The sequence below is a fragment of the Indicator indicator genome, chromosome 8 (assembly GCF_027791375.1).
Source record: "Indicator indicator isolate 239-I01 chromosome 8, UM_Iind_1.1, whole genome shotgun sequence".
NCBI lineage: Eukaryota > Metazoa > Chordata > Aves > Piciformes > Indicatoridae > Indicator > Indicator indicator.
This window is the reverse complement of record NC_072017.1, coordinates 551,147-563,332: the sequence shown is the minus strand read 5'-3', so window position 1 is coordinate 563,332 and position 12,186 is coordinate 551,147. Positions and strand designations below refer to the sequence as shown.

Genomic DNA, 12,186 nt, shown 5'->3' with positions numbered 1-12,186 from the left:
GGCGAAAGACGCCAGAAGGGGAGGAGAAAGACGCGAGAAGGGGAGAAGAAAGACGCGAGAAGGGGAGGCGAAAGACGCGAGAAGGGGAGGAGAAAGACGCGAAAAGAGGAGGCGAAAGACGTGAAGGGGAGGCGAAATACGTGAAGGGGAGGCGAAAGACGGGAAGGGGACGTGAAAGAGAAGAAAAGGGAAGGTGAAAGTCGCGAAGGAGACGTGAAAGACGCGAAGGGGAGGTGAAAGACGCGAAGGGGAGGTGAAAGACGCGAAGGGGAGGTGAAAGACGCGAAGGGGAGCCGAAAGAGAAGAGAAGGAAGGCGAAAGACGCGAGAAGGGAAGGCGAAAGACGCGAGAAGGGGAGGCGAAAGACGCGAGAAGGGGAGGAGAAAGATGCCAAGGGGAGGAGAAAGACGCGCCAAGGGGAGGTGAAAGACGTGCCAAGGGGAGGTGAAAGACGCGCCAAGGGGGGGTGAAAGACGCGCCAAGGGGAGGTGAAAGACTCAAAGGGGAGGTGAAAGACGCGAAGGGGAGCCGAAAGATAAGAGAAGGAAGGCGAAAGACGCGAGAAGGGAAGGCGAAAGAGAAGAGAAATGAAGGCGAAAGAGAAGAGAGGAGAAAGCGAAAGTGAAAAAAAGGGAGGGCGAAAGAGAAGAGAAGGGGAGGCGAAAGACGCGAGAAGGGGAGGCGAAAGACGCGCCAAGGGGAGGCGAAAGACGCCAAGGGGAGGCGAAAGACGCGAGAGGGGGAGGCGAAAGACGCGCCAAGGCGAGGCGAAAGACGCACCAAGGGGGGGTGAAGGACGCGCCAAGGGGGGGTGAAAGATGCGCCAAGGGGAGGTGAAAGACGCGAAGGGGAGGTGAAAGAGAAGAGAAGGGACGGCGAAAGAGAAGAGAAGGGACGGCGAAAGACGCAAGAAGGGGAGGAGAAAGACGCGAGAAGTGGAGGCGAAAGACGCCAACAGGGGAGGAGAAAGACGCGAGAAGGGGAGAAGAAAGACGCGAGAAGGGGAGGCAAAGACGCGAGAAGGGGAGGAGAAAGACGCGAAAAGAGGAGGCGAAAGACGTGACAAGGGGAGGCGAAAGACGCGAGAAGGGGAGGCGAAAGACGTGAAGGGGAGGCGAAAGACGTGAAGGGGAGGCGAAAGACGGGAAGGGGACGTGAAAGAGAAGAAAAGGGAAGGTGAAAGACGCGAAGGAGACGGGAGGTGAAAGACGCGAAGGGGAGGTGAAAGACGCGAAGGGGAGGTGAAAGACGCGAAGGGGAGGTGAAAGACGCGAAGGGGAGGTGAAAGACGCGAAGGGGAGGTGAAAGACGCGAAGGGGAGGTGAAAGAGTAGAGAAGGGAAGGTTAAAGAGAAGAGAAGGGAAGGTGAAAGAGAAGAGAAGGGAAGGTGAAAGAGAAGAGAAGGGAAGGTGAAAGAGAAGAGAAGGGGAGGCGAAAGACGAGAAGGGAACGTGAAAGAGGAGAAGGGAAGGTGAAAGACGAGAAAGGAAAGTGAAATACGAGAAGGGAAGGTGAAAGAGAAGGGAAGGTGAAAGAGAAGGGAAGGTGAAAGAGAAGGGAAGGTGAAATAAGAGAAGAGAGGAGAAGGTCATCTTTTGAGTACAAACTAATCTGCCAGTTTCTAGGTGTTGATGTGAGGGTCATGAAGCAGGTGCAGGTAGATCAATGAGATCTAAACAGAAGAAAGGCTGAGACAAAACACAAGTAAGGGCTGCTGGACCAGCACAGATTTATCAACAGTGGCAGCTCCAATTTGTGTGAGGTAAGGAAGAGCTGCTGAACGATGTGACAGGTCTGACCCCTGGCATTCCCTGTGAGGGTAGACTGCTGACATTTCCATCAGCAGCAGCAGTGGCCATGTAGGTTGATGGCTCAAATCAGGTGTGTGTCCCTTGCCTTTCAGCAAGGGTCTGGTGAGCATCAGCTTTAAATAAAATCTCTGCTTCACAGAAAACAGCTTCAGCACTCCTTGTATAATTTGGCTGCTTTGTCAGAGGTGGTGTATAAGCTGTAGCAATTTATTCCTCTCTTCATTTGATTAGTCAGGGCAGAAACTATTATTGCAAGTTACTCTTACCACTGAGAATTAATTTCAGCACAACACAGCTTAGGAAAGGATATGCAAAAGCAAATGGCTAGAGTTAGCTGGAACTGCAGTTAGCACCTGAAGCACTGTAAATGGTTTCTTTAATTGCAGGGGAAAATGATTCATCCAAATAAAGATCCAATTTTCATGCAGAACTCAGATAACTGCTCTCTCTGCCCCAATAATTTACATGCTGATTTTTAACATTTAAATACTGTTACTGAACTAAACCCAGGCTGTTTTAGAAGCTGGCAGCTAACAGAGACATTTGACTCCAGCTGCTTTCTTGCCTGCATTTTTGCTACAGGTATGAAGAAAGGGATTTCAGGTAGGCAGCAGAGAATTATTCAAAACCTCTGTTCCTTCATGGTTTTCACTAAAATTAACTCTGTAGGGATAAAGGACGACACATCTATGGCATGGGGGACCCAAGTTCAGTATCTCAGCTCTGACACAAGCAAATAGTGCATGTGTAGGGAGGAGTGCAAACCAGAGCAGGAGTAGAGCAGTGCTCCTCCAGTGCTCTCCCAGGTGACAGCTTCAAGCTTCGGGGATTTGGAGTGCTGGGTCATAGTGCTAAGAGACAGTTCACCATCACCAAGAGGGGAATAGAAGGCAGACAAAATTGGCTCTAACCCTTTGCTTTAAGGAAATTTCTCTTCCTTGGATCGTGAAACAACAGGGGAAATACAGGAGTGAAAGGGGAAAACAAGATGCCTTGAAAGGTCCTGGCAGGCAGACAATGCCAAGAGGACAAAGCATCCCTTAGTGCTCCTCAGCCACTGCTGCTCCTCCCCCAGGTGAGGCACAGGCCTTTGATAGATGTGCTGTGGACACCAAAGCTCATGGGTCACAAAGGGGCTCAATGCTTCATAAAGGGCTGTGGCTTGCTTCTGTGAAACGTTCTGTGCTCAGGTATCTGATATTGTCATCAACAACAGCATCAACACTTGGGTTTTAAAGAGTCTGAATCATCCAAGTGCAAATCTGACCTGCATTTATAAAATTACAAAGTATGAGATTAAGGCTCAGCTCAGTAGGAATCAAAACTGAACTCAGCATCTGGATCATAAAACCAGGGTTGATACTGAGAATTCAAAGGATGCATCCTTCTATCCCCCCAGGCCTCTGTGGAATAACCCCTCGTGAACAGACGGAGGGTACTCAGTTTCCCTAGGGACAGCAAGGAATGCTGAGTCTGTTCAGGAGCCGGCAGAGGGGGCCTGGCTCTCTTCAAACGCCTCTGCAGAAAAGGGAGTGGGCTGGCTATGGGTCTCTCTTCAGAGACCTTCCTTCAGTTTGCCTTCTTGTAGGGTGCTCACAGCTCTGCAGAATCTGGGCGTGGGTGAATCAGAGCAAGGATTCACATCTGCAGCTGGACTTCCCTGCACATTATTCCTGTAGCTCGCTAGGAGTCACACTCCTGGAAAACAGCCTGAAGAAGGAACTCTCAACTCGCAGTGCACCAATGTGTTGTGATGAGCTCTGCAGCACCCATTAGAAGACCTTTTCATGAAGGAAGACAATGAAGTTACCTACAGCCGGGTAGAGATCTCTTTGGATGAAGCAAACCTCTCATTTTCACATTCCCTGAAGTAACTCGCTCAAGTCCTAGCCTAATAATCTGCACACAATGCTGTGCTCTTTCCTGCCTGAACGGCACTGACGATTCGTACAGCAGACAGGAAAGAAAACTAAACTCCGTCCTTGCTAGCGCCGATCAGCTGCACCGAGGAGCTTAACGAGCATGAACTTGAGAGCTTGCTTTGCGACGAAGCAAAGCCCATCCGTGCTCCATCGTCACGGAGACAAAGCAGCCTGCCCGGATCGCCCCAGGTCAATGCAGTGTAAAGCTCTCCGGGACACAAGGGCGGTGGAGGTGAACATTCGAAACCTGATTTGGAAATAGTATTATCATGGCAGAGAAAGGAAATGCTCATTTTCATTGAGTGTGGTAGAACAGAAAGCCCTAGAAAACGTTGATCACCTTCTCTAAGCTCACCAGGGGAAGTTCTCTGTAGTACACTTATTCCTTAGTAGGTTACACCAGTAACTATCTCAGCAAGTTTTTCCCCAGCTGAAGAATGCTCTAAGGTCACTGCTGAGGGTGCTGACCCTCTCGACTGCCACAATACACCAAAGCATCCAGAACGTTCAGACTTATTTGCAGGACAATGATAAATTGCCACACTAAATTCAGAAAACAAAACCAACCTTCTCCTGCAATAAAAAGCTTTGCTGAGATTCAAAAATGCAAGAAATAAAGGTTAATGCAACTTTTCATTAAAGTGGAGCTGATTCATTGTCATCAGGAGGATTTGAAAACATATCAACTCTATCCCCTACCTTCCTCTTCTTCAAGCACCTAAAGTTAAAAACAGTTATTTGGGAAGGGGGTGGGAGTAACAGGCAAGTTTTTATTTTTCCTTTTTATTTCTTTCCTTAAACCCTTAATCCTTACCTGGAAAAGGTTAACAATGCTACAACTCAGAGAGAAGTAGTTCCTGAGACCATTCTGCAACCTCCTATGCAGACAGACAGAATAAGCAGAGGGAGTTCTGGTGTCTCCTGAAAGAATAGTCCGCAGCACTCATAGCAGATGAATCACAGAATGGTAGAGGCTGAAAGGGACCTCCAGACATCATCCAGGTCAATCTCCCCTGCCAGAGCAGGAGCACACAGGAACACATCCAGGTGGGTTTGGAAAGTCTCCAGAGAAGGAGACTCCACAACCTCTCTGGGCAGCCTGCTCCAGGGCTCTGCCACCCTCACCATACAGAAGTGTCTTCTCCTGTTTAGGTGGAACCTCCTGGGTCTCAGCCTGTCCCCATTGTTCCTTGTCCTGTCACTGGGCACCACCAAACAGAGCCTGGCACCTTCATCCTGACACCCACCCCTCAGCTATTGATAGACACTGATCAGATCCTCTCTCAGCCTTCTCCTCTCCAGAGCCCCAGGGCTCTCAGTCTCTATTCACAGGGGAGATGCTCAAGTGCCCTAATCATCCTCACAGCCGCCATTGGACTCTCTCCAGCAGGTTCCTGTCTCTCTTGAACTGGGGAGCCCCAAACAGGACACAGCATTGCAGGTGTGGTCTCAGCAGGGCAGAGTAGAGGAGAAAGGGAACCTCATCCAACCTGGCCTTCAACACATGCAGGAAGGAGGCATCTACAGACTTCCCAGGCAGCCTATTCCAGAGTCTCAGCCTTGTGCTGAGGCTGAGGGAGCTGGGGGTGTTCAGCCTGGAGAAGAGAAAGCTCTGGGTGGACCTTAGAGCTGCCTGCCAGGACCTGAAGGGATCCTGCAGGAAGACTGCAGAGGGACTTCTCCTCAGGGGATCTAGAGACAGGCCAAGGGGCAATGGTTTGAAGCTGAGGCAGAGCAGGGTTAGAGTGGAGCTGAGGAAGAAGTTGTTGAGGAGGAGGGTGGTGAGACTCTGGCACAGGCTGCCCAGGGAGGCTGTGGCTGCCTCCTGCCTGGGGGTGCTGAAGGCCAGGCTGGCTGAGACCTTGAGCAGCTGAGTGTAGTTGAGAGGTGTCCCTGGGCATGGTGGGGAGGTTGGAGGAGATGAGCTCTGAGCTCCCTTCCAGCCTGAGCCATTCCAGGCTTTTCTGCTCGATGCATGTGACTGGAACACACTAGACTGTCCTGGCTTTATCTGGAAAGTAATCCTTTAGGTGGAGCCATACTAGGGCAGGCCTGAGCTTGAGCAAAATGCTCTGCCCATAATGTAGCTCTGAAATAAAACCTGGGCTGAACTTGTCATGGGAATGAAACAGAAGGGAAAGTTTTGTCCCTGTGAGGATGCCAGAGCCCTGGAGCAGGCTGCCCAGCGAGGTTGTGGAATCTCCTTCTCTGGAGCCTTTCCAACTCCAGCTGGATGTGTTCCTGTGTGCCCTGCCCTGGGTGCTCCTGCTCTGGCAGGGAAGTTGGACTGGATGATCTCTGGAGGTCCCTTCCAACCCCTCCCATGCTGTGATTCTGTGACTTCTAAATTATCTGTGTGGTAATCCCACAGTTACTGATGTCGTGCTGGAATACACAGAGAAAAGGAACACAGCTAAATGCCGAGAAGTGAAAGTAAGTTAATTCAATTTTCAGGAAAGCAAATATTTGAAGAATTCTGAGCTGCTTGTTGCAGCCTATTGACAGAGGAACTGATGGAGAATAAGCTGCCCAGTAAACATTGTTGGCTCAGCTAGAACACATCATTATTATTTAAAAGAAGGTCCACAAACTGAAAATAAATCATAAATTCATTGCCTCTAACCTATCACATCAACTGAAGTGGTTGTTGCCCTCTTCTACACTTTCCATACTGCCAGCATTCCTTATTAATGGTGAAACCCTTATAAGAGGTTGCAGAAATCCTAATTCAGTGCACAGAGATCACTGCAGTGAATGGCAGGAGAGGATGTTGGCTCCACGTTGCTTTTGAAACACGGGGAAGCAGCACCTGAAGGGATGCTGCAGAGGGACTTCTCATCAGGGGGTCTAGAGACAGGCCAAGGGGCAATGGTTTGAAGCTGAGGCAGAGCAGGGTTAGAGTGGAGCTGAGGAAGAAGTTGTTGAGGAGGAGGGTGGTGAGACTCTGGCACAGGCTGCCCAGGGAGAAGGCCAGGCTGGATGAGGCCTTGAGCAGCTGAGTGTAGTTGAGAGGTGTCCCTGGGCATGGTGGAGAGGTTGGAGGAGCTGAGCTCTGAGCTCCCTTCCAGCCTGAGTCATCCTAGGATTCTATAAACTCCCTGCAACAGACTCTGCTGACATGGGAGAGAAGTACAAGCTGTGAATCCCTGCCCCTTAAGCTGATCCTAAATCAGTACTGACAATTCCCCAAACCATCTGCAGCAATGAGACGAATGAGGCAGTGCTGACCTCGCAGAGGCACACCTCCTGTGGTGCTCCCAGTGCCCTTCACTGGAGCACACCTTCTTTATAGGCAGCTTTCCCCAGGCAGGCAGGCAGGCTCTGGACTACAGTTTCCCAAAGCCACTGCAAGGTCAAGCTGAAATCGCTTAACCTATCCTGTAAACAGATTTTTGTTTGCTCCCCACAGTGAATTCAATCATGTGCACAAGGTTAAGTAGGGTGCAAAGTGTTTGTTCTCTTTTGCTGTTGGGAAATTTACCAGTACTGTGCCATTAAATCTGCATAACCAAACCAATACAAACATGAGAAATGAATGTGAGTCCATTTTTCCTTCAGCAGAGAGAGTTTCTAACCAGATTAATATAAATTAATTAGCGCTGTGAATATTAATTATGATACAGTCACAGAATCACAGAATGTTAGGGGTTCGAAGGGACCTCCAGACACCATCCAGTCCAATCCCCCTGCCAGAGCAGGAGCACCCAGGGCAGGTCACACAGAACATATCCAGGTGGGGTTGGAAAGGCTCCAGAGAAGGAGACTCCATCCTCTGGGCAGCCTGCTCCAGGCTTCAGCACCCTTACAGTGACAAAGTTCAGCCCAGGTTTTATTTCAGAGCTACATTATGGGCAGAGCATTTTGCTCAAGCTCAGGTCTACCACCAGTATGGCCCCATCTAAAAGATTACTTTCCAGATAAAGCCAGGACAGTCTGGTGTGTTCCAGTCACATGCATCGAGCAGAAAAGCCTGGAATGGCTCAGGCTGGAAGGGAGCTCAGAGCTCATCTCCTCCAACCTCCCCACCATGCCCAGGGACACCTCTCAACTACACTCAGCTGCTCAAGGCCTCATCCAGCCTGGCCTTCAGCACCCCCAGGCAGGAGGCAGCCACAGCCTCCCTGGGCAGCCTGTGCCAGAGTCTCACCACCCTCCTCCTCAACAACTTCTTCCTCAGCTCCACTCTAACCCTGCTCTGCCTCAGCTTCAAACCATTGCCCCTTGGCCTGTCTCTAGATCCCCTGAGGAGAAGTCCCTCTGCAGTCTTCCTGCAGGATCCCTTCAGGTCCTGGCAGGCAGCTCTAAGGTCCCTCCAGAGTCTTCCCTTCTCCAGGCTGAAGCACCAGATCTGCACTAGACCCCCAAGGACACTTAAATGAAGTCACCTCTGTGGGAATGCCTTTCAAAGTGTCTGTGGTTCCTACATCTAAGAATCCTTCTGCTACTCAGATACTGATTACCTGCAGTTTTACTTGCCTGACAGCACATTGGGGCAATTACTTGTGACTAGGATGTATCTTGACGTTGTTCTCCACTCTGCACTGGAAGATGGAGGCTGCAGAGCTGGAAGCTCCTCTGCCTTTCCCACCTATATTATTTAACCTGATGAAAGGACTGATGTACACTTTGCCTGCCCTGTATTTGTACACATTACAAATCCACTGGGTTTCCTCTTTAATTACTTCTTTGATGAGCTATTCAACACCTATCCTGAAGGACAACTTGCCCTTGTTACCACCAGAGGAATAGCCTCCCAGCGCACCTGATTCTCCTCTCTGTATACAAAGAGCATGGCAGAAGTAACTCAGATTCAGAATGCCCCAGTCAGATGCAGTGTCAGTCCATCCAGAAAACCTTTCCAGCTGGAGAAGCTGCACACTGAACTCAGAAAGGCTTCCATTGTGCCAATTGGCTGCAGCTGTACAGCTAAAAACAGAAAGTCACCAGCTAATAGAAGCTAACTCTGCTGCAACTGTCAGCCAGCAATGACAAACTCATGCCCTGGCTCTCCCTGACCCCTTCAAATGCTGCAATTATTCTTGTTTTTATAACAAGTTCAACACCAGCTTATGGCAAAGCAACAAATCATTTAAACCAATGTCAAAGCAGCTCAGGTTCAACAAGTCTTTCATCGTAGCTAGAGTCCTGCTTTGTGCAAAGGCTTTCAAAAGCAGGCAAGCAAAGGTATTTCCCCTTACAAAAGGTTGACAGCCACACGTCTGATTTCCTAGCAGGAGGCCTTGAGCAGCTGAGTCTAGTTGAGAGGTGTCCCTGCCCATGGTGGGGAGGTTGGAGGAGATGAGTTCTGAGGTCCCTTGCAGCCTGAGCCATTCTAGGATTCTGTGATAAATTGTGACTGGACAGTACAAGAGCAGTTGCAGTGTGGAAGGTCAATCATTGCCTAGATATGGAAGCAGCAGTTTCAAATACTTCGTTGGAATACACAAAGTCTCTGCTTTTAAAAGTTTAGGCTGTTTGAATGTGGCTGCTAAATTCACCTCTGGATAATGGCAGAACATGTTCCTGAAGCCAAGAGGCACACTGAAACCTGCTTCTGACAGGGTCCTGCTCTGCAAGCACATTGTGCTGAAGAAAACCCAACCAACACCACAAAGAATAAAATAACAAATGGCAATAAGAAGAAGAAATAAACCCCCAAACATTAACACAACCACAACCCAAAACCCCAAGCAAACTCCCTCCCAAACTTCTACTAAACTTCAGTGCATCAATATAAAGCCTTAGAGTGAATGCAATTGACTCATCTCCTAGTGGCAACTCAGAAGCAGCAAAGCATCAGCAGAGTATCTCTCAGCAGGCAGCAATCCCAGGTACCTCTGAGCACTACAGAGCATTAGCAGGCACAGAATCCTTTCAGATGTATGTTTAAAGTTGGATTTGTTGGCTGGTTTTTTAAATTTTATTTCCAGCAAATTAATGGAGAATGGAAACTTGCTATGAACCCAGGAATTAGAAATCTATTGCTAGCTTCATCAAAATATGGCTCATGAAGGTCCAAGTCCAAAGAAAGACCAGAGTGACCTGAACAAAGCAGTGCTGTTTCAAACTGTGGAGTGTCCTTGCTTGCTTTTGACACACAAAGACATTACAGCACTGCTAACCAGTGAGTACTTCTACCACCTCCATCCAAACAGAGCTTTGCAGGTAGCCTGGCACAGAACAGTTGTCACTGTTTGCAGAGGTTCTTTCTGAAAGTTGTACATTTGAAGTGCTGGGTAACACCTTGCTGCTATTAGATACCCCAGGTGGAGACTGTCTGGCAAAAGACTTTGGCTTTTACACCACCTACCAACAAACAACAGCAAAACAACTATTCTAAGTTCTAGGAGCAACACAGACCAAATGGTCAGGAAAGCCTAGAAAAATACAAGAACAAGAACCTAAGAAAGTCCCCTCAGGTGACCTAGCTGAGCCAGGTTCCTCCTGGGAGAGACACTGCACAGAACAGGCTCAGCAAACTCCTGCTGATTGCTACCAGAGGAGACAGGCAGCCCACAGCAGCTTGGTGCAGTCACTATGATGCTTTTGGTGGGGCAAACAGAAACATCTAAGATCCAGGTATTTTCAACAGGTATGATCACACAGAATCTGATTAACCAAAACCATCTGAACAGAGAGAAGGCACAGGTCCACTCACTGCAGCAGATACACCACAGGCATAAAAACCTGAAGTAATGCTCAAAGCAGATACAATTTTTAATCCAACAGCAGATCTCTACATAACGTGGCAAGAAATCAAACTACAAGTTACTACTTCAAGAAACAGGATACATAAAGTTGCTATGATACTCACCACTGTGAAATTCATAACCTTCAAAATCCATATTGTCATTGCTAAGTTAACAATCATGGTAACCAACAGCAGAAGGACAAAGAAGTATAAGCACCTCTTTCGCCACCCATATATCCCCACCGGGTAACACTGAGGCTGCTCAGTCCTCGGGAGGCTGTTCTGTTGGGTTGCTAAAATGTACTGCTCTCGTGTCATCTGCAAAAGAAAGATGTAAGCTGAGGTAAGCAAATGACAGCTCTGGTTTCCACACCTTGTATTACATGAAGGTTATCTGAGAACACAGGGAAAAGCAGTTTCTGCAGGCACAGAGGGGATGCCTTCATTCAGCACAAACCAACCACTGCTGTTGTTACTATGCATTGAGTCAGGCTTTGGTTGGCTTCACTAATCCAGAATGGCTCAGGCTGGAAGGGAGCTCAGAGCTCATCTTCTCCAACCTCCCCACCATGCCCAGGGACACCTCTCAACTACACTCAGCTGCTCAAGGTCTCAGCCAGCCCGGCCTGAAACCCCGAGGCAGGAGGCAGCCACAGCCTCCCTGGGCAGCCTGTGCCAGAGTCTCACCACCCTCCTCCTCAACAACTTCTTCCTCAGCTCCACTCTGAACCTACTCTAAAGGAAATTGCCTTTGTTTTCACTGACAAAAAAAACAGTGACAAATGCACCAAAGTCTCAGCTGATTCAGTTAGAAATAAACCCCAGATTAAATCCACTTGAAGGACCAAAGGCTGATTTAATAAGATTCTGTAAATTGGAAAGCTCAGAAGTGTTTATGTAAACATCTGGATTGCAGGATATTGATCCAAATCAGAACTCTTGAGGTTTTAACATCTGCTTGTTAGTGAATGAGATATTAATGGCATAAATTAACTCCCTGTGAACAATTCCAGCCACAAGTCATGGAATACACATCCAGATCACAGCAACAATGCACAGACCACTGACAGGAACCAAACAGACAAGGAATTTCTACAGCAGTTCTTAAATAAGGTAGTAAAGAGGCATGTTGTCATCTGCAGTCTTTTCAACCAGAATTGATTTTTTCCCCCCATAATTTCAATTAAATGCAACATTTAGCAGTTTATTTACACTTAAACTTCCACAAACAGAGCTCTCATCAGCAATATCTCTCAGGCCTAACAGAGCAAAGTGTCACCAGACTTCAAGACCTTAAGTCATACACTTAGCACAGAACCCTAGGATGGCCTCAGAGTTCATCTCCTTCAACCTCCCCACCATGGAACTTCTTCCTCAGCTCCACTCTAACCCTGCCCTGCCTCAGCTTCAAACCATTGCCCCTTGGCCTGTCTCTAGACCCCCTGAGGAGAAGTCCCTCTGCAGCCTTCCTGCAGGATCCCTTCAGGTCCTGGCAGGCAGCTCTAAGGTCCCCCAAGAGTCTTCTCTTCTCCAGGTTGAACACCCCCAGCTCCCTCAGTCTGGCCTCACAGCAGAGCTCCTCCAGCCCTAGGAATTTTAATTCATGGACAGAAGGAGAAAACATAAAGGAATCTTAAAATACAGAACTGCAGCATGACACTAGTCAGATGAGTTGCAGGGGTGAAAAGATAGAGGAGAAACTATAACTAGCAGGGAAAATCTTTCACATCAGCATTTGGGGGGGGAAAGTGGGGGGGGGGGG

General features: G+C 48.6%; 1 protein-coding gene across 1 annotated transcript in view; it reads right to left on the bottom strand.

Moving 5' to 3' along the window:
- Nucleotides 1-10,745, bottom strand: part of SGCZ (sarcoglycan zeta) — a 138,400-nt gene extending 127,655 nt beyond the window's left edge. The window contains exon 1 of the mRNA XM_054383053.1: nucleotides 10,548-10,745. Within this exon, the coding sequence (XP_054239028.1) occupies nucleotides 10,548-10,742 (195 nt within the window). The 5' untranslated portion in view covers nucleotides 10,743-10,745. The remainder of the gene's footprint in view (nucleotides 1-10,547) is intronic.
- Nucleotides 10,746-12,186: the final 1,441 nt, after the last annotated feature.